General features: G+C 53.5%; 7 protein-coding genes across 7 annotated transcripts; 4 read left to right on the top strand and 3 right to left on the bottom strand.

The window, feature by feature from the left end:
* Positions 1-271: 271 nt before the first annotated feature.
* Positions 272-2,350, bottom strand: PSV08DRAFT_364742 (P-loop containing nucleoside triphosphate hydrolase protein; the record flags this gene model as incomplete). Its single annotated transcript, XM_066093070.1, has 2 exons — positions 272-2,084; positions 2,136-2,350. 2 exons carry the CDS (start codon positions 2,348-2,350, stop codon positions 272-274), a joined length of 2,028 nt encoding a protein of 675 aa, XP_065948590.1.
* An 854-nt stretch (positions 2,351-3,204) lies between these two features.
* Positions 3,205-4,618, bottom strand: PSV08DRAFT_364741 (cyclophilin-like domain-containing protein). Its single transcript, XM_014224444.2, has 6 exons — positions 4,418-4,618; positions 4,272-4,366; positions 4,136-4,218; positions 4,056-4,076; positions 3,707-4,003; positions 3,205-3,610 (listed from the first exon to the last, which is right to left on the bottom strand). Exons 1-6 carry the CDS (start codon positions 4,526-4,528, stop codon positions 3,345-3,347), a joined length of 873 nt encoding a protein of 290 aa, XP_014079919.1. The 5' UTR covers positions 4,529-4,618; the 3' UTR covers positions 3,205-3,344.
* Positions 4,619-4,760: 142 nt separating this feature from the next.
* PSV08DRAFT_322825 (mitochondrial 37S ribosomal protein uS13m) lies at positions 4,761-5,378 on the top strand. The gene is made up of 3 exons (XM_014224445.1): positions 4,761-4,787; positions 4,842-5,153; positions 5,221-5,378. Exons 1-3 carry the CDS (start codon positions 4,785-4,787, stop codon positions 5,281-5,283), a joined length of 378 nt encoding a protein of 125 aa, XP_014079920.1. The 5' UTR covers positions 4,761-4,784; the 3' UTR covers positions 5,284-5,378.
* Positions 5,379-6,805: 1,427 nt separating this feature from the next.
* PSV08DRAFT_354583 (uncharacterized protein) lies at positions 6,806-7,630 on the top strand (the record flags this gene model as incomplete). Its single annotated transcript, XM_014224447.2, has 1 exon — positions 6,806-7,630. One exon carries the CDS (start codon positions 6,806-6,808, stop codon positions 7,628-7,630), a length of 825 nt encoding a protein of 274 aa, XP_014079922.2.
* A 131-nt stretch (positions 7,631-7,761) lies between these two features.
* Positions 7,762-12,889, top strand: PSV08DRAFT_207857 (uncharacterized protein; the record flags this gene model as incomplete). The annotated part of the gene is made up of 2 exons (XM_014224448.2): positions 7,762-11,617; positions 11,670-12,889. The coding sequence occupies 2 exons, from the start codon at positions 7,762-7,764 to the stop codon at positions 12,476-12,478; spliced, it is 4,665 nt and encodes a 1,554-aa protein (XP_014079923.2). The 3' UTR covers positions 12,479-12,889.
* Positions 12,890-13,383: 494 nt separating this feature from the next.
* Positions 13,384-16,216, top strand: PSV08DRAFT_364739 (uncharacterized protein; the record flags this gene model as incomplete). The annotated part of the gene is made up of 4 exons (XM_014224449.1): positions 13,384-14,008; positions 14,057-14,668; positions 14,724-14,807; positions 14,859-16,216. The coding sequence occupies 4 exons, from the start codon at positions 13,384-13,386 to the stop codon at positions 15,917-15,919; spliced, it is 2,382 nt and encodes a 793-aa protein (XP_014079924.1). The 3' UTR covers positions 15,920-16,216.
* A 278-nt stretch (positions 16,217-16,494) lies between these two features.
* On the bottom strand, positions 16,495-19,155 carry PSV08DRAFT_404194 (uncharacterized protein; the record flags this gene model as incomplete). The annotated part of the gene is made up of 3 exons (XM_014224450.1): positions 16,495-18,364; positions 18,506-18,762; positions 18,958-19,155. 3 exons carry the CDS (start codon positions 19,153-19,155, stop codon positions 16,495-16,497), a joined length of 2,325 nt encoding a protein of 774 aa, XP_014079925.1.
* Positions 19,156-19,889: the final 734 nt, after the last annotated feature.

Here is a 19,889-nt window from a genome sequence, read left to right as displayed (position 1 = left end):
GACGGATGGCCGTCGAAGGGTATCGTATGCGAGAAGAGCTCGAAAATAGGCAGAGCCGCAGAAAAACAGTCGCTGTCTATATGCTGATTGGGGTATAAGATTCCAGATTTCCGCATCGATCCGTGATAACCGGAAGAGATTTGCAGAAACAAAAACAAAAACTGAAAGAAATGAAAGGAAGCCGTCCGTAATAGCAACACGAAGACCTAGGATCTCGTGGAAAAGAACCATGCCCCAGGCTGGCTATATCGTGAAGCGGTGGCATGTGCATTTACCACCAAGAGTTGCCGCCGGGGCCAGATGGGTTGCCGTAGCCACCACCACCATAACCACCGCCACCTCCGTAGGCAGGGGCTGGAGCAGCATAACCGCCACCGGGGCCGCCGCCGTAACCACCTCCTCCATAGCCTTGAGAGCCGCCCCAGCTGCCGCCGTTGCCGCCGCCGAAGCCACCACCACCGCCCATACGACGGACGTCACGGGTGGCAGCATTGCCACGGCCACGACCACCTCCACGTCCACCGCGACCGCCACCGAAGCCAGAGCCCTCGCGAGCAATGGACTCGAGGAAGCTAGGAACCTCTTGGTTGGCCTCCTTCAGCAGCTCGATGAGATCACGGACGACACCGCGGTTACCACGGTTGAAGAATGCAGTTGCGATACCAGTGTTTCCAGCACGTCCGGTACGACCGATACGGTGGACGTAGTCGTCAATGTCGGTGGGCAGGTCGTAGTTGACAACGTGCTTGACGTTGGGGATATCCAATCCACGAGCAGCAACAGCAGTCGCGACAAGAAGAGGGCAGCGTCCAGATCGGAACATCTCGAGGGCCTTTTCACGCTCACGCTGTGTGCGGTCACCGTGAATAGATGTGGCAGGGAAACCTTGGTTGATGAGGAAGTCGGACAGTGAGTCGGCCATGCGCTTGGTCTCGACGAAGATCAAGCTGAGACCAACACCGTGGGTGTGGAGAATGTCCAGGAGAACGGAGCGCTTGTCAGCGTCCTCGACATACTCAATCTTCTGGGTAATGTTCTCAGAAGTGGAACCAACACGACCGACTGAAAGAAAGATGTAGTCCTTCAGGAAGTCACGGGCGAGCATCTGGATGTCGCGAGGGAAGGTGGCCGAAAACATGAGTGTCTGGCGGCCAGCGGTGGGAGGCATGTCCTCACCCTCAACAATGCGGCGGATCTGAGGCTCGAAACCCATGTCCAACATGCGGTCAGCCTCATCGAGAACAAGGTATTTGATGCTAGCAAGTGAGATGCGGCCGCGCTCGATCAAGTCGACCAGACGACCGGGCGTGGCAACAAGCAAATCACAGCCGCGCTCAATCTGGCGGAGCTGGGAACCAATGTCGGCACCTCCGTAAACGACACAGGGGCGAACCCAAGAACGGTAGGCAAACTTGCGGGCCTCGTCGAAGATCTGGGAGACCAGCTCACGAGTGGGGGCGAGGACAAGGGATGTGGGGTAAGCCTTGCGTTGACGGCCGTAACCGCCCTGTGCTGAAGGTGGAGGAGGAGCGGGTCCGTTTTGGAAGGCCTGAGCGAGAATGGGAAAGAGGAAACCACCAGTCTTTCCAGAACCAGTCTGAGCACAAGCCATGAGATCACGGCCGCCCATGACAATGGGAATGGAGTACTTTTGTACTGGGGTGGGAACCTTGTATCCGGAGAGCTCGATGTTGCTCAGCAGGTGGTCATCGAGGGGCGGGTTCGTGAAGCGTGTGACGGGCTCGGGAACTCCCTGACCGGAAGCCTCAACGGGAATGTCGTCGTACTTCTCAAAGTTGATACCAGTGTGCTGCTTCGATGGGTCGTTGGGGACACCGAAGAGGTCACGCTCGAGACGTGGGTTAGGCGGGCCGGGAACGTGCTTGCCATCTTTCCAGGCGCCATCACCAGATCCACGAGCGTTGCCGCCACCGCCACCAGACTTTCCATAGCCATTAGATTCGAAGCCGCCGCGCTGACCGCTGCCTCCCCATCCACCACCAGGGGGACCACGAGGAGTGAAGTTAGGGGCGTTGGCCCAGCCGCCACCGCCACCGTTGTTGCCGTTCATAGGAGGACCTTGGCTGCGATCTGTTAGTCGACGTTCACTTGAGGTGTGTGAACGTTGTACTGACCCTCCTGGTCCCCAGGCGCTGCCACCGAGACCACCGTTGCCACCACCGTTCATCATGGGCGGGCCATCCATAGGTGCAGGGCCTCCAGGGCCTCCCTGAGGGCGGCCGCGAAGGTGAGGGGGGATATACGCAGAACGCTCGCCGCTGAAGCCGTTCTGGGGGTTGTGCTGGGAGTCGTTGATGTTGAGACGACCCATGTCAAGTTGTTCAGCCATGATTGCGTTGAGATTGGGGATGGCTGATGACGTGTGTTTTCGTGTTTACGTGTGGTTCGATAAGTCGAAAATTACTGTATAGCAGACTTCGGCTGGCTCGACGGTGAGCGACAGACGAAAAGTAGCAGTTCTAAGTAACGAAGTTGGTAACTCGCAGGCGGGTGCCTGATCTTCGTTCTGTCAGGAAAGAAGGGAACGCCTCTGTCCTGAAAAAAACGACAAGTAAAAGAGCGTGAAGGCCAAAAGAAAGGACTTCACACAGAAAATGTGATGGTGAGGTTGTGTAATACACACAGGAGGTTTTGAGAGTGGGTGGTGAGAGAGGAGGGAGATGGCAGCTAAGTTAAAAAAGCGTCAGAGAGAACCCTTTCGAGCTAGACCTGTTCGGGACTAGTTCGTGGGCGTCCCAAGATTCCTCAGCTCTGTGGCGAGTGCGGAGCGGTGAACGTCACAGCTGCTGTTGTACCCTGCACCACGTTTGCTTTTCCATGCACAGACGTAAGTATACGTTGTGACATATATTTGATGGTCAAAGATAACGGCCGATTTTCCCGGTGGTGTGCTTGTTCAGTGCTTGATAGTGCATGGCTGTGACAAAGTCGCCTCACGAAAATACATGCTCGCTTGCTTTTGCCACCCGCTGCGTCTCTCACCACACGTGAGGATGCCTCGTGCTTATCCAAAATCCTTGCATTGACATCAGCTCAGGAGCTGCGCATAGCCGGGAGTATGTATCCTCTGCTTACAGGAAATATCAAATTGCTTCCGTACATATCAAGTCCATTTTTTTAGTAGATGAAACTTGAACAGTTTAACTATGATAAGGGGGGATCAGACCACTAGACACATTCTGTAGCAGCACGCGAGAGACCATGGTACTGAAGATTATTATTAGACACACGCGCACTCAAGAAAGCATATCGCGGCATAGCATATCCCACTCAATAAAGGCACAGCCAAATAAACCGATAAATGATTCGTATATCATAGCGATCTATGCCATGCTTTTCTCTTTAAGGCCACCCTTTCTTGACCTCAGGAAAAGAGCGCAAGCCACGACAATAGCTACGATAAAGAAGAGCTTCTGACCCAGGGTCAAGCCATCTGTAGAAGCACCAGAAGAGGCCAGCCCCTCGAGTTTAGTCTTGTCAGCAGAAGCCTTCGGAGGCTCTGCAATGCTAGCGACATCATCGCCACCTTTTGACGATGTGACATCGAGGTTGTCGCTAGGATCGGCGGGTTCTGCATCGCCATATAAATCTTGAAAAGGGACGCACAATCAGCAATTGTCCAACCTAAGGGAGTTGACACAATAGCAAGAAATGCGTACTGATGTCTAGAGTTCCTCGTGAATACCTTCCGCTGGTACCTCGAGCTCGCCGCTCTTGGCAATCTTGACGGGCTTGACAGGCCTGTCTCCTGGAGCCTTCTGGACATTCTCGATCTTCTCCACAACGTCGTAACCCTCAAGCACTTGTCCAAAGACGACGTGCTTGCCATCGAGCCAGCTGGTGATGGCGGTAGTGATGAAGAATTGACTTCCATTTGTGTCCTTGCCCGCGTTTGCCATGCTGAGGAGACCCTTGCGGGTGTGCTTGAGCTTGAAGTTTTCGTCGGGGAACTTTTCGCCGTAGATGGACTTGCCACCGGTGCCTAGGATACGTTAGAACAATTCGCTTGCTACTCGGACATGGAGAGCACTTGCCATCGCCCTTGGTGAAGTCACCTATGTTGCTGTTAGTACCCAGTAATCTCTTAAAGAGTACATGAGGGGTGTGCACTTACCACCTTGGATCATGAAGTCCTTGATAACACGGTGGAAAGTAGAGCCCTCATAACCGAAGCCCTTCTCGCCAGTAGCCAAAGCGCTACAGTGTGGATTAGCTTGTGAAGGTGCAAAGCGGATTGTGGAACATCGTACCGGAAGTTCTCGGTAGTCTTGGGTACAGTCTTGCCGTAAAGGCCAATGACAATGCGGCCTAGGCTCTCACCATCTTGCTCAATGTCAAAGAAAACCTAACCCATATGTCAACACATTTACTGCCAGGGCTTGTTGCAGATACACACCTTGGAGGTGATCTTAGGGCTCTTGACAGCCTCAGTAGACTGGGCGAAGAAGACAAAAGTGATCGAGAGGATCAACAAAAGCGATATGACAGCTTTCTGGAAGGAAGCCATGGTGCCTGATTGAGGACTCGAAGGCAATCGAGGAATTGGCAAGGGTTAAATAGTCTAGGACACCCCCTGCGAAGATACAGTGAGCGAGGCGGTATTGAAACGTGGTGTTTTAGTGTTGCCCGCACTGTCGCACCTTAGCTGTGCCAAGTGCTTTGGTGCCCGAATTGGGACTAGTGCAACTGGAGAGTTCGAGATTGGTGTGGGCATGTTGCGAGACACTTCACAACACAAATTAGTTGTCGGAAGGAGCGACGCCATGGTGGGTTTGGAACAGCTGCTAAATCGGATAATGCGCAACTACTGACATGTTTAGGTGTTCATCAATGGCTTCAGCTTCACGGAGGCGACCCTCGTAAAACGCTCTCTCCAGTCGTTCTATGGCATCGGGCCTTCAGTCTCGCAGCGCATCATGGCAAAATTCCATATTCACCCGTGGGCGAAAGTAGGGAGCCTAAAGAATGCCACAGTCATGGATCTCACGGCGGAGCTGGCCAACATGAAGATTGAGAACGACTTGCGGCGGCAGGTTCAGGACGACATACGAAGATTAAGAGACATGGGCACATATCGGGGAAGGAGACATGCAATGGGTCTGCCAGTGCGCGGTCAAAAGACAAGAACACAGGTATGTGTGGTCTGGAAGATGTTGAGAGACAAGTTTGGGTGGTGGAGGAAGTTGCTAATGCCGACAGATTGCGACTGCACGACGGTTGAACAAGATCGAACGAGGTGGCACTGGAAGGGTGTCTATGTGAGGTGGAAGCAAACTTACACGTGTATTATATTGTACAGTCTGGCAGCACGAAACGGGGTTTACAGACTGCATAGAAGGAACATGATGACCAAACCGCGACCAAACACTCATGGATGCCCTTGACATACGCCAGACGCCCACCCTTGGGTGTCATGTCGTATCTGTGATGATGTTTGTGCAAAGATGTGGGCAATGACGATGTGCGTATCAACTGCACCCAACTCGCGCACACTTGGAAGGATGCGGAGGTGTCGGTTTGGGTAGCAAGACCATTTCAATCAACTTCCAGACGATACATACTTTGTGCACAGCAACGCGACAATGTCCGTTATATGGATACTACATATCCGCAGAGCACTGGGGATTTGCCTCACTAGAGCAATTGTGCTAGGACCATGGACATGATTTTCTGGTTCAGAGAGGCAACTGGGTGGTCTGTTGAGGCAACATGTGCGGGCGCGCTTTAATCTCACAGTCCCGATAAGGTATGATTGACAGGTCTCTTGGCACTGACAGTCGGGTGCAAGCATGCAGTATCGCGATATTGTCAGCTCGAATGTATGCATAACCTTCCATTCTGAGACGCGAACCATGGATCTCGGGGCTGCTGTAGACAGGAAACGGTCATCGGACCCAAGGAATGGAAGTAAGTTTGGGCAACTTGGGGATTGTGTCACCAACCCAGAGTCCGTGCAAGCCGGGATGACGACGACGATGATGCTGAGGAAATCAATGTTGGCATGCGCAGAGGAAGCGGTGCTGGCGTTGCCGATGAGATATATTTAGATGTGGGGAAGAGATATTTGTGTTGTTCTGCCTCAGGTTGAGACGTGGACTTGTCGGTGGGCATGGTGTTTCGACAGAGCTGGTGGTTGTTGGCGGAGCGGATATCAGGCGGAAGAAGCCGCGCCGTGGCATGGGTGAAGGGCTACCATGGGTGAAAGGGTGCAGCGCGTTGTTTCTTGTCGCACTCTTGTCCACGCACCCCGGGGTGGTACAGGCTCGGTATTGAGCCAGCAGCGAGAAGGAAAACGCGATGGGCCCGGCCTGTCTCAGGCTTGGTTGCATGCACCCCCTGATATACAGGACGGAAGGGAAGAAGAAAAGAAAGCAGGAGGCTGCGAAGGAAGCATGTGCACACGCTGCGGTGCAGTGGATGCAGAGCAGGCCAGGCTGGCCGGTTGGGGACTAGCGGGAGTGCTATGGGCGGCTCCCTGCAGCATGCTTCGCTCGAGCACAGCGGGGTTTCAGAAGCAGTCCAGCTTGGAACAAAGTCGTACGATTGCTTTTGCTTCCAAGCAACATGTGTTCCAGCAGCCACAAGCACCGCGCCCGTGACCACGCTCGCTGACTGTGTCCCGCTGCTATCTAACGTACCCGGCCGGCGGCCGTGTTGCAGAGCGGCACTTGGCCGGCTGCGGACGACGCCTAGGCTGCTTGCCGTCTAGCAGAGCACTCGCTCACCACTACAGCCGGCAGAGTCAGGCACACGGCAAGCATCGTGATTACGCCACCCCAGCGCGATGCATACTTACCACCCACATCCACGACTGATCGACGCCCATGCGGGGCTCCGTCTCATTTCGGCGCACACGAAAAGCTTCTTTGCAGTTTGCTGCCGTCGAACTCAATCCGTGCGCCCAACGCGCTCTGGCTGCACTGGGCTGAGCCTGGGCTGGGCCTGCTCCCTCGTGCTGTATGGGTGCCAGTGCCAGTGCCTGTGCCTGTGTGAGCGTGAGCGCGAGCGTGAGCGTCGTGGTGCGTGGGCAAGGTGCCAATTCCATTTCTCAGCACACCCTCCCACGCCCGTCATCCACACACCCTCGTCCAATGGCAGCCGTCCGCCCAAGAGGCCCCCGACTCGCCAGCAAATTGACTGCCCGCACCAGCGACAGCAGACAGCAGACAGCAGACCACGCGCACACTCGCCCGTCTGCTTGCGTCCGTCAGTGGCTGAAGCTCTCGTTGATAACGGCCAGGAAGCCGCTGGGCAGCCGCCAATCACCGTCACCCATGGCTCTCTCAGCCGCCTACACGGCGGGCACGCCGACCAGGATGCCCACCGGTCCAAGCACTTCTCAAACTTGAGCGGACGCAGCCTCGAGGACCCTCGGCCTGCTGATGGAGGCGATCGTGGAGACCAAGCGCCTCTCGCTTCTGCAGGAACCGTGCTAGCTCTCCAAGAAGAGGCGTCCATGTCGGCCGCTCTGTCCAAGGCGCCTATGCTATGGCGCCGAATGGGCGTCGACCTTGCGACGCTCCAAATCTCTTCTGCTGCTCTTCTACCCCCCCAGCTGTTCCTTCTGACTGACATTCGTCTCATGCTGCGCTGGACGCCCAGCTGCTGACGACACTGCTGCGCGCGCCAGCTGTGCACTCACCAGACACCCAACGGCCCCCCGAAACACGACTAATCCCCACTAACAGGCTGTTATACCGTCCCCCATCCCAGTCGCTCGGCTAAGCTGGTTTGAGAAGTATGAGGACCAATGCAGACATGCTTCAGGAAAGATCCATGGCGCATCATCTTCCGGAGCACAAACCCTCAATTTACCATTCTGCGTCTTCGCCGTCGCTCGCGAACAGCTTTCGCTCTCTTCGCGACGACTCGACGCCCTCCCACGACGTGCCCGCTGCGGCCACCCACCAACCCCAGAACCCCCGTCGCAAGCCAGTCCCGAGCCCTCTGTCACCCTCGTCCACCAGCTCCACCACTACCCCAATTCCCTCCAGAGCACCCTACCAAAACTCGCCCTATTACGACTCTCCACGCTTCGACGAGCCGCGCAGCCCCCGCGAGAAGCTTGACGCTTTGTTGGCCGAGGAGGAGCAGCACCATTCCTCGCCCATTCGCCCAACCAAGCCAGCGCATCCGCCTACACCACCCAACGTCCCCACTACCCACATCACCACCCAGCCCACGAGGCCCTCTGCGTATGCAAAGCTACGGCAAGTCTCGTCTCCCACGCTGTCATCGGCTGGCATCTCCCCGCCAACATCTCCCGTCATCATGTCTCCACAATCGCGGACAAATCGACCAGACACGGCAACGCCAACGGTACCCATCCGCAACCCCTCCATAGACTCGGCTGCATCTTCGCTTTCGTCGAGTGCTTCGCAGAACCGCCTTCCTGGCAACCATGCTCCCCGACCATCCCAAGACACAAGCACAGCCAATCCGCCAGACATGGCTGCCCTTGTAGCAAGTGCAGGCTCGCCCGAGGCTGCCATGATGGCTTTGTGGAAGGAGAAGCAAAATACGTCCAATCACAATGCACAGCTCTGGCGTTTGGTCGAGAAGCAGCGTGCCATGATCATTGGGCTGCAGAAGGATTTGGAGCGAGCATTGAAGGACAAGGACCGCTACCGCCGAAAGTTTAAGGAGTATGTCGAGCAGATGCCACCAGGTCCCGGTTCACTGCAAAAGTCAGATACCTTCAACTCTGTTGTAGACCGTGACCCCAGCGAGTCGCCCGTCACCAGTGAGCGACCCGATGAGTCTGCTAAATCCGGTGATGCCAAAATGGGAGAGTACAAGACCTCACCATTGACACAAGAACACCCGGCACCACACCTTATACCAGACTCACAACTGGCAACATCGCCTTCCCAATCTACCCCGTCGAATGAAACGTCGAGCGTGAACTCACCCACAGAATACTCTGTGCAACCCCTCAACCTCGCCACCAGAGGTCTCGGTCTTGACAGCGCCGTGCTCCAGCCTGTCGATGTCACTCAACCCTCAGTACAGGTTCCGAACCCAACGACACCCCCACAAAACGCCTCAGATGCAACGCTCGTTCCAGACACCTCGAATCTACAACCCCCAGAGATATCCCTCATCCAAGCCACTCCTGTTGTTGGCGGCGATGGATTCGAGGCATCCCCACGAAAGCCTTCACAACCTCTCCGCAAAGCTCCCCCAGCTCCCCTCAATCTCTCCAAACCCGTAACAACTAGCGCGCATCTCCACCAAGCCGTGCATGGTGACGACGTCGATTCCGACTACGACGATACATTGGAGGTGGATGAGATACCCGTGGTGGAACGGGGAAGGAGAAAGACTCGCGAGGAAGATGACAGGGTGCGGGAGGCCATGTATCTCAAAGACGAAGAGGCTCGAAGCAAGTCGAAAAAGAAGAGCAGTGAGAGCAAAAACACACAGGTGACACCATCTGAAACAGCGGAGAACAATCAGCCTCAGACATTCCCTGTGCCTCTGTCTCCGCGTCAGATCAATGCTCTACAATCGGGCCTTCCAATCTCTCCCCGACACCCACCCGCGAATTCGCTGAATGCTCTACTTAGCCCTACCAACTCTGACAGTTCTATGATGGCCAATCGAAGCGTTGCGTCGCCCCTCCTCAGCCCTGGCCTCCCGTCCAGCCCGCGTCCTACCGACCGACCTCTAGGATCACCGTTGCCGAGGAATCCCAAGTCATCACTGGCATCGCCGCCCATGTCACCGAGCCTTCTGAACCATTCAGGATCACGGACTGGCCAGCAACAAGTTCCCTTTCCACCAAACACGCCCCAGTCGTATCAATCTCCTCCAGTGAACCAGAACCAAAAGAATACGCAGTCAAGCAAAGAATCGTCAGGGGGGCTCTTGGCCGTGCCAGGAGCACAGACAAGTTCGGACTCAGGTTCAGGCAGTCCTACTTTGAACGACATTCCCGATGCAGAGCATGTCTATCGTGGCCTTGTGTCGGACCAGTACCCAGGGCTTTTGCTTCCTCCTAACGCTCTCCCGTCTATCCAGGTCAAGGTATTCTCATCCAGACTCCGGCCATCGCGCTTGAGTTTCTTAGCCCCAAAACCTCAGGAGGAGGACCCAGTCTTTATCCTTGCAATCTACGCCCGCTCCGACAACAAACAGTTATGGCGCGTAGAGAAGACCATTGCGACACTCCCCGCCCTGGACTCTCACCTAAGATCGCTTTGTGACTTCCAAGGGAAACTCCCAGATCGTGCTCTTTTTGGAGGTCATGCCCCTGCGAAGATCGATGCTCGAAGAGTTGCTCTTAACCAGTACTTTGACTGTGTCCTCGAGGCACCCACAGACGAAAGGACAGCACGTGTTGTTTGTGAATACTTGTCTGCCGATGTGATTGGTGCACAAGCAGGTGACAGATTAGCCCCGGAACCCACTCCTGGACCGGCTGTATCGACTGCCAAAAATCAGCGCAAGGAAGGCTATCTTACGAAACGCGGCAAGAACTTTGGTGGCTGGAAGGCACGTTTCTTCGTACTGGATGGTTCCGAATTCAGATACTTTGAGAGCGAAGGTGGCGCCCATCTAGGTACCATCAAGCTGCAAAACGCGCAGATTGGGAAACAGTCACAACAGCAATCCACACAGTCACCACAGCGAAAAGATGATTCCGAGGATAATCAGTATCGACATGCCTTCCTCATTTTGGAGCCAAAGCGGAAAGACTCTTCGAGCCTGGTTCGTCATGTGCTGTGTGCCGAAAACGACGAGGAACGGGATGCCTGGGTTGAAGCACTATTGCAGCATGTTGAGATCCAAGAGGAAACCTCGCCAACTGAGGCTCGCGCTCCTCCCGCCTCGCGTTCTCAGAAGCAGCAAGCCAGCCAAGATTCGACACGTTCACAACGGAGAGAGAGCCCTGATGTAACGGAACAGGACCGTGTACAAGGCCTCAGCTATGAAGATACAGTTGCGGCACAAGCCCCAATCCGCGGACCTAATCATCGAGAAGCACTGGGAGAGAGGCCTTCACGAGGGTCGCCCAAAGACACGAGCTTTCTACAAGATAGTTCTGGCCACTATCACTCCATCTCCGGTCCGAGCAATGGAACCCCCATCAAGGACGCTGAGAATTGGGGTGCTAGATTGACTCCAGCACCTACAGCCGCAAAGGACAAGAAACGCAGCATATTTGGGTTCAGAGGCCGTGGCGGCTCTTCGGATTTGGCACCTGTTCAAGTCAACACCCCTCTCCTCCAGGCACCTGTTGAGCATCGGATACCTCACAACCGCAGCATTTTTGGTGTTCCCCTCATGGAAGCAGTAGACTACACCCAGCCCGAAGGTGTCAATGTTCCTTTACCAGCAGTTGTCTATCGATGCTTGGAGTACCTCCGAGCCAAGAGGGCAGTAAGTGAAGAGGGCATTTTTAGGCTGAGCGGGTCGAATATTGTCATCAAAGGACTACGCGATCGGTTCAACACGGAAGGTGACATCAAGCTGCTGGATGGGCAATACTACGATGTCCATGCCGTAGCTTCGTTGCTCAAGTTGTATTTGCGAGAATTACCATCGTCCATCCTCACTCGGGAACTGCACTTGGACTTTCTCAAGGTGCTCGGTAAGTCACTGATGGGCTTTTGTGAAGCATAAGACATACTAACGCAGACTAGATATGGATGAACGAAGCAAAAAGATTCAAAGCTTCAATGTACTCGTACACAAACTTCCTAGACCCAACTTTGAGCTGCTAAGGCACTTGTCATCATTCCTCATTGAGATCATCGACAATTCGGCAGTGAACAAGATGACGGTGCGCAACGTTGGCATTGTATTTGCGCCCACGCTCAACATCCCGGCACCGTTGATCTCATTCTTCTTGACTGATTTCCCCGACATCTTCGGCACAGCTCTCGACGAAGCTAGTTCCCCAATCCATGAGATCCGAAATGACACGTCGTATTTGGGTGATGATGCGATTCGGTCTCCACGGCGGCAGATGTTTTCGGAGATCCCAACGCCTAGCTACAATGACACTAGCTTTCAGCAGCGAATGGACAGGCCAGGTCAACATTACCAAGGCAACAGTGCTCCAAACTATCCCCCTCCGCAGCCCCCTCAACAAAATCAACAGCAAATACAAATGCAACAGCAACTGCAGCAGCAATTGCAAAACCAGCAGGCACAGGGACAGTACAATGGATACGACTCTGGCTTTATTCCAATGAGGCCTACCTACGAAGTGCCAGCTTACGAGCAAGCATATCGATCTGGAGAGGGATACGGTAGCCTGAATGGAGCAGTGCAGTCTGGCAGTGCTCGAGAGCAACGACAGCGGAAGCGAGAGAGCGGGATGCTGCTCATGAACATGAACATGAACATGGGCGCGCCTCGCAAGGGTTCAACTGGGTCTAATCCACCTAATCGCGGAAACTACCAATACAATCCTCTAATGGTTCAAGAAGAGACGGCGTTTGACTGAGCAAGGCTCTGGTCAAGTTGCAGGACAATGATAGATGATGATGGATTTAGGTTTTTGTCTAATATTCTACCTTCTGGTTTGGTTTCTAATACCGGAGAACGGTTTGGATTCCTTTTTTGGTTTATTGCATAGGGTCAGAGGACCAGGGGTTACTAGTCCTCTCACTCGACGATTTATTGGCGCTTTCTTTTCTTTCACAGCGGTTAGACACATACCACTGGTCAGGAGGTGGAGGTTTTTTCAGCTTTATTTTTTTTCTCAAGTTTCCTTGCTCTCTGTAGATGGAGCTGTCTTGTCGTGCAACAAGATAGCTCAAGCTTGGGCGTTGGAGCCGGGCACGTTGTTTTAGTTGGCTTTGGTTGAGATATCCTGGTTATTTTTGTTCTCTGCTTGGTCTTGTAGCGCGTGTAAAGGGATTTCAAGTTGATGGTTTGGGCATGATAGCGTTTCTTATAGCGAACACATGGCAAAGGCTGTGTATATAAACACATGAAATTGTCTGTTCTGGAATCCATGATTCTGAACACCATTGTTGTTCTTGTTGTTGAATGTCGCAACATGATCAACGCCGAAAGGGCGTTCGTGATGCGATGGCGTACCATGGACGGAGCTGTGGGCCTTAGCGTCAGAGCTCGGGCTCACGATGCGACTGCCTCGTCGCCGCCATGGCTCTCCGTCTTCGCGATTGACATGCTGCCGTCGCTACTGAACCTCCAATATTCCCACATTTCCCTGCCTTCCTTATCCGTACCGACGTTGGCCATCTGAGGAGACGCAGCACGACTTCAGCGCGTCCCAGGGTCGATTCCATCCCCGTCTATCGCATCCCGCCGCGCATCCAACATAGACTTGAGACAAGCAGACAAAGAGCACCCTCACTTGGTTCACGCTATAACGTCTTCGCCATGGCTGACACGCCTGCTACTCCTGCGCCATCTGGAGCTGCTGCTTCTGCTACAGCCTCGACCCCAGCGACTGCACTTCAGCCCCCTCGCATTGAAGAACCCGACTCTCGCAACAGCCTACGGCACATTTTGGCTGCTGATCCGCAGATGGACGATGCAAAGCCTTCACCCTCGCAAGGGAACACGCCTGCCCCGGAAGGGAGCGAGGCTGGTGGTGATGCGCCCGAAGCATCCAAGCCAGCTACCGACAACGATCCAGCGCGCCCCTACTATACGGCCACAACGACTACTACTCGTCGTAATGCAAACGGGAGCGTGTCGTCCGTATACAGTGGCAACAAGATCAAGCACCTCAAGAAGGACGATGGCATACCGTTGTGGCGCAAAGACATTCAGTACGACTTCCTCAAGCTCGTCTTCGAGGACGACAAGCGCGTCTTCACCAAACAGTCAGACTCGACCAGCGGACATACCTTTGCCGACATCTACCTTGATGCTATGGCAAAGAGCAGCAAATGCAGCAAGATTCTGAAGGATAAGCTGCTGACAGAGCGCCCGGCCGCAATCAACATGGCCATGGTCTGTTTGTTGGTCAATGTCGGGCGCATGAACACAACACTGAATTGTAGGAAACCAGAATCCCCTCTATGCGCTCTTGTCTAACCTTCGACAGTCTTCCCCGAAATGCGCGCGCAGTTACGAACTTACCACTCGATCCCCTCCCTTCAAGCCCACCAAGACCCCAATGCCTACAAGCAGCTGCAAGATGCGCCGCGTCTAAAGTCTATCCTCAAGGGTGCTACCGAAGACCAAGAACAGCCCAGCACCATTGAGGAAATCATGGCCGCTACGGTTCCACGTACAAATCCTGTAAACCTCATCTTCGTCCTCTCGCAGTATGCGCCGAAAATCTCAGAGCTACACTTTTTCCCGCCACGCGACTTTTTCGACTTGGTCATGCGTTCGAACTTGAGCAGCAGGAGCAGGGCCACGGCCTTTTTGTGGCTCATGTGGTGGTACTTGGAAAGCGACTTCACCAAGGAGGCCGCCGAGGGCAATCCTTTTGGGCCTGGACAACCGGGACCCGCAGATGACCCAACTACGGCTGAATTTCCTATCAAATGCCCGCCATTCGAGATCTTGACCCCGGATCAAGAGGCTCTGGAGAATGTCGACACGCCTGACGAGCAGGCATTTGGTGAGGTCAAGCGAAAGGAGAGAACCGCGATTCTAGCAAGTGACATGGCGCCTGTTGTGACGGGCCCCAAGCGCACCAACAAGAAGGGTGAGTGTTCATTATTCGTCTTGTCAAGTCCGACAAAGTCTGACTTTTTCTGTAGGATTCAACCAGAACCCAGTTTTCTCAATTGCTGCCGACGATGGCACTTCAACCCCTGGGAGAGACCGACAGTCGCCGTCGCATGGTGAGTTTTACAATGTATTGGGTCGAAGCGATCTCAAACTGACAATCAAAGGCTCTGCACGAGGGCGTGGCAAGCTTGCGAAATCGCTCATCGAACGAGACTATCCCTCGGATACCGACCGTACTCGCTCGGCGTCTCCTCCGAACAGCGTCTACAACACGGCCAAGAAGATGGCAACACCAAATATGCGGATAAACACACTCCTCAACGAAGACGGGCCTGCGTCAGCCTCGCCTGCACCCAAAGGCCCTGGTCGGGGCAACTGGTCTCGCAACAGACAATCCGGTATAGGAGCCAGCGGCGGCCCAGCAGCCCGCAGCTTCAAGGCCAAACTCGATGCAAACAACTCGCAAGACGGCCAGTCGCCTTCAACCTCCGCCCCAACCTTCAACGGCCCTCACGGCTTCTACCTCCCCCTGAACGGCTCCGACCCCTCGCACAAGCGCACAAGGCCACTAACTCAACACCAACTCGCCGTGGAACAATACCGCCGCCGCCGTGTCGACGTCATCCTCGACCGTGGCATCCGCATCGAGTACAAAGCAGCCGCCAAACGGCGCCGCAAAGCCAATTCCTTCATCCGCAGCTGGATCCGCTGCAAAGGCATGGCAGACGGCTACGACACGGACGAAGAAACATATGCCCAATACGGTTCCTCGACCGGTCTCCCCGACCCAGACTACCCTTCCTCCACCACTGCAGCCACGACCACGGGCGCAGGCGGCGGCACCAAAACCCCTCCCCCCATGCCTTCCGGCCTCGTTCCCCTCGACTTTGGCGGCGAAACAAACGACTTTGGCGAGGAATCTTACTTCCGCGCTAAAATGCTGAGTCGCGCCCTACGCCGTCTGGAGCGCTGGGAAGAGGGCAAGACGGCGCCTCGCGCCCGTAGGCCAAAGGGTGAGCTCGCAAATGGCGTCTCAACTGCGACAGCGACGGCCAGACAAGCAGGGGCTGCTGGGCTGGAGAGTGGCGATGACGAGGATGAAGATGAGGCCGAGGCCGAGGATCTCATGGATGTGGATGAGGGCGAGGAGGCGAGTGAGGATGAGAGCGAGGATGAGACTATGATTGATGCTACTGTTGTGTCGAGGGTGGGCCGCGTTGCCTAAAACAACTGGGCTTTTGATCAATTGTTGTTTCCTTGGCTGTTTTTTTTTTCTCCCCTTCCCCCTTTTTTTGGAAACAGGGGATTTCTCAACGTATTGTATTATATAAAATTTGTTTTTCTCTTTGTTTGGAGACAGAGCATGGCGCTTGGGATTCAATGGGGGACGGCGAAGTCTGCGATTAGGGTTTAACAAAGTGACTGGTTGTTTTTCCCCAGTTTAACATCATGATTTTGGCTCTTTTTTTTACAGTATTGCGGCATCCTGGTATTAGCACAACTAGTATTTTCTTTTTTTCTCTATACTTTTCAACACACATGATATCAGAGAGGTGGGGGCGATAAAGTGAATTGCAAATATACATGGTTAGTCAAGTTACACGTTGGTATTGCCAAAAAAAAACATCTGAACTACAAGTCATGTAATTTTTCCCTTGTTTCATAGGAGTATAGTTTTTTTTTATAAAAAAAAAGCAAATAAACTCGTTTTCTATCTAGGAGCGACGTTTATCGTCGTTTGTAAATTCATAAAATGATTAGTTTACACGTCAAAACTCGCCCCCTCTTGATTTTTTTTTTTTACAATCCAGTCAGCCCGTCCAACAATGCCGTCAACCCACCAACTCCCAACAACGCACCTGCCGCTGCCTTTCTCCCCGTATGATTCTTTTTTCCACTACCATACTTGGCACCATCGCCATATCGATCCGTGTACCTGGATCGGCTCCTCTCGCGCTCTCTCCTGCTACGTCGTGGCCGGTCAAGTTCAGATTCCGACGTCGTTAGGTCGTCATCGTAGCGTCTGTTTGATGCCGAGGATGGTGGGCCTGTTGGGTATCCGGGGGCGGGGTTGCTCATGTAAGATGAGCGGAGAGGGGAGGCTTGCATTGGGTGGCTGGCATTGTAGTTTATGTTGTAGGATGAGTGCGAGGAGCGGAGGTGTGGTGGGTGTGTAGTAGTATTGTTGGGGTAAGGTAGTGGTATATTCTGTACTGGCGATTGCGGATAGTAAGATGGAGCACTATTGTTTGTCGGCTGAGACGGATAACTGCTCGGTTGGGTTGGATAATAAGGGTGTCGAGGAGACTGAGGTGGTGGCGGGTGATGTTGGCCATACTGCTGGCCTGGAGGTATCGGGATCTGTAGATTTGGTGTGCGTGCGTTTACAAGCGTTTGTGGTAGTGGAGGAACAAGACCTGGGCCTGGCATGGATATGGAGCGATCCAGAGGCGGCGGTCCTGCGGGTGGAGGTGGGAGTGAAGAGCTCAGGGAGCTGGTCGCACGATGAAAAGGCGGATGCGTGTTACGAGCTACCGGAGTGCGGTCTCGGTCAATCGGGTTGCTCTTCAGTGCCATGGGTGATGGTGGTGGCTGCCGGTGGAAGGATGAAGTCCTTGCCTTGGGTTCGGCCGGCGGAGTAGGCGGCGCATTCTTTCTATATATCTCAACTGTCCGTTCTACGAGACGCTTGACTTGGTCAAACTGCAGCGGCCGCTCAATGCAGAAACATGTCTCAAACCTTGTTCGTCTGCTATTCCTTCTCTCTTTCTGCACTTGAGTGTATGGTAGCCGCGCTTCTTGAATAGCTTCTTTGCATACCCAGCTCGCCATTATTTCAGTCCAGCTATTCCGCTCCGAAAATGCAATAGATGGCGCTTGGTCAGTATTTGAACTGACTTGCTTAGCGTCAATATATCTCCAATAATACTTTCGTGTGCATAGCTTCCACGGTATCTCAAGATCCACATCGTCTTCTTCCTTGGCTTCCATAGCAGCGGCAGCATCCACTGGGAGGCTTGCTACACTGGTCCTTAATGACTCAGATGAGAGATTCGTGTTGGAATTGTGGGGCGTGTCGGCAGGAGTTGGTGATACTTGAGGGTTAAAACTTTTCTCAGACTCTGGACTGGGTATATTGTTTTCCATGAACAACGGCTGTGTATCTCTCGACCCGTCTGATCCTCGTTTGCTATCACCCGAGGCCCTGGATCGTCGAACCCGCTCTTCTTCGCTATCCGATTCAACTGTAGCTTGCTGATTCTGCTGTCTCTGCTTCCGTTGTTCAAGCTCCTCATCTTGAAGACGCCTCTCGAACTGAGGCAAACTGGTCCATCGTCCAAGTAGCTGTTCGCCATGTGATGCAGATGTGCTGCACACGGAAAGGAGTCTCTTAGATTCTGTATGCGTCGATGTTTCGAGGCCACGTAGCTCTTGATTTTGGTATGAATAGAGGCGAGCTGGCATAGGCGGTTCATCCCGCTCGGCTTTGACCAAACTCTGTGAGCTGTCGTCTTCCATCAACAAACGCGCATCTGACTGTGACGCATTTTCGAAAATCTTAGAGGCGGCAAAAATTGACAATTGTTGTTGGATAATGAGGGTCTCCAGTTGCGTCTTTTCGTTGTCAACAACTTTAGCTGCTTGCTGTGGCGATACTGTAGGACGCAGTCTATTTCAATGTTAGCCAGTGCCGGTCACAAGATTTTGACATGTTCATCGCTGCCGTACCAAGAAAGCAGCATGTCGTGTTTGATTGTAGAGGTGATCAAAGTAATGACCTCATCTTGGGGGAAGAGATCGAATGACTTACTTTGACCACATAACACTCTGAGCAGTGTACAATGTCTGTAGTAACACCGATAAAGTAGTGCTCAAAGCCTCGAGATGAGCCACCAGATACGCCAGTCTTGTTGCCATAGGTGGATCTGATAGCGGACGAATATCCCCTGCATAACGAGCGCTATCCCTTCGGTTATAGTGCTGAGATTCCTGTGTGGATACAGCCGATTCGAGGCTACCCATAACATTCTGTGATTGTTCTATTACATCGTCTAATACATCAAATGCCTGTATACGGTTAGTGTTAGAGTACAAAATCCATTTTTTTTTTGCCATGAAATTCAACTCCTAGAGGGCTGTCTCCACCCCGTGGTTTGATTGTGGATATCTATACGACGAAGTTTTGTCGATGACAGCTTTGTAGGAAGTTCGGACACCGTATGGGCAGCTCTTCGGAACACATCAAATAGAGCCTAAACATACCTCTGGCGACGGTAACCGATCATCCTCCTTAATGATTGTGCCGACTTGCTTAAGAATACTGGCGAATCCGTTGATCCTGTTTGCGATCTCCACCAGCTCTTTTGCCGCATCAGGTGATGCAGCAGCTGTCTTAAACAGGTCCAACGCAAGAGCCGAACTCCTCGAAACCACCGGTAGAATAGCTGCGAGTACTGCCATGCTTGCCAGAAAATCGAAGTGCAGTGTGTGTCCAGAGGTCAAAGGAAAAAAAGCGTGGCAATCGAATGTTGAAGTGGAGCCATGGGTGTCGGGAGTAGCAGGCAAAGTGGTTTGACATGTATCAATGTGTCCCTAGCTAACCACTATTTCTAGCTTGTGTGAGGTCATAGGATAGGTCTAATGCAGGGCTCTACTGACCGACGACCAAATCCGGCGAGGATCACGGCCTGCTAATTGGCTGAAGACCCTGGCGGAAGTATGCATATACGCCAACCGTTGAATTCACACATCCATTTCCAAAAGGCTCGGCAAAAATTCAGCGCGCGGAACATGCATGTCATGGATACGCAGAGGCTGTGCACTCTCGTCATGGTCTGCTACGAGTACCTTTCAGGTGTCGATTTGGCCCGCTTCTGGAACCGTGGCACTCGACGAAGCCGGCGAAGCCGACGAAACCAACCGTCCCAGTATGCATACATAGGTACGCATCCAAAATCAGGAGCCCAGAATATTTGCGCGCTGTACCTTGAAGCATTGCTGCGTGTACTCATCAGAGGTCCCCAAGAGGGGCGCCAATAGTGTGGCGCAGGACGCCGGGTATACGGACGAAAATTGGCCACATGATGACTTTTTGAACCTCAAGCTAAGGGCAAGTGTGCACACCAACATGGGGTGACAATGAGACTGTTGAATCTGCCTCGCTCTCCTTACATGTTGCATTCGTAAGGGTCGTG

Source organism: Bipolaris maydis (assembly GCF_028858645.1).
Source record: "Bipolaris maydis strain C4 unplaced genomic scaffold PSV08scaffold_12, whole genome shotgun sequence".
NCBI lineage: Eukaryota > Fungi > Ascomycota > Dothideomycetes > Pleosporales > Pleosporaceae > Bipolaris > Bipolaris maydis.
Note: the sequence above shows the minus strand (reverse complement) of the source record. Positions and strands in the feature narration are given on the sequence as shown.

Coding starts and splice junctions, on each gene's coding strand:
- PSV08DRAFT_364741 (XM_014224444.2), bottom strand. CDS start 4,528: ATGGCTTCCTTCCAGAAAGCTGTCATATCGCTTTTGTTGATCCTCTCG. Junction 4,367..4,417: donor GCCCTAAGATCACCTCCAAG/GTGTGTATCTGC, acceptor CATATGGGTTAG/GTTTTCTTTGACATTGAGCA. Junction 4,077..4,135: donor GGACTTCATGATCCAAGGTG/GTAAGTGCACAC, acceptor ACAGCAACATAG/GTGACTTCACCAAGGGCGAT.
- PSV08DRAFT_322825 (XM_014224445.1), top strand. Junction 5,154..5,220: donor GTCAAAAGACAAGAACACAG/GTATGTGTGGTC, acceptor TAATGCCGACAG/ATTGCGACTGCACGACGGTT.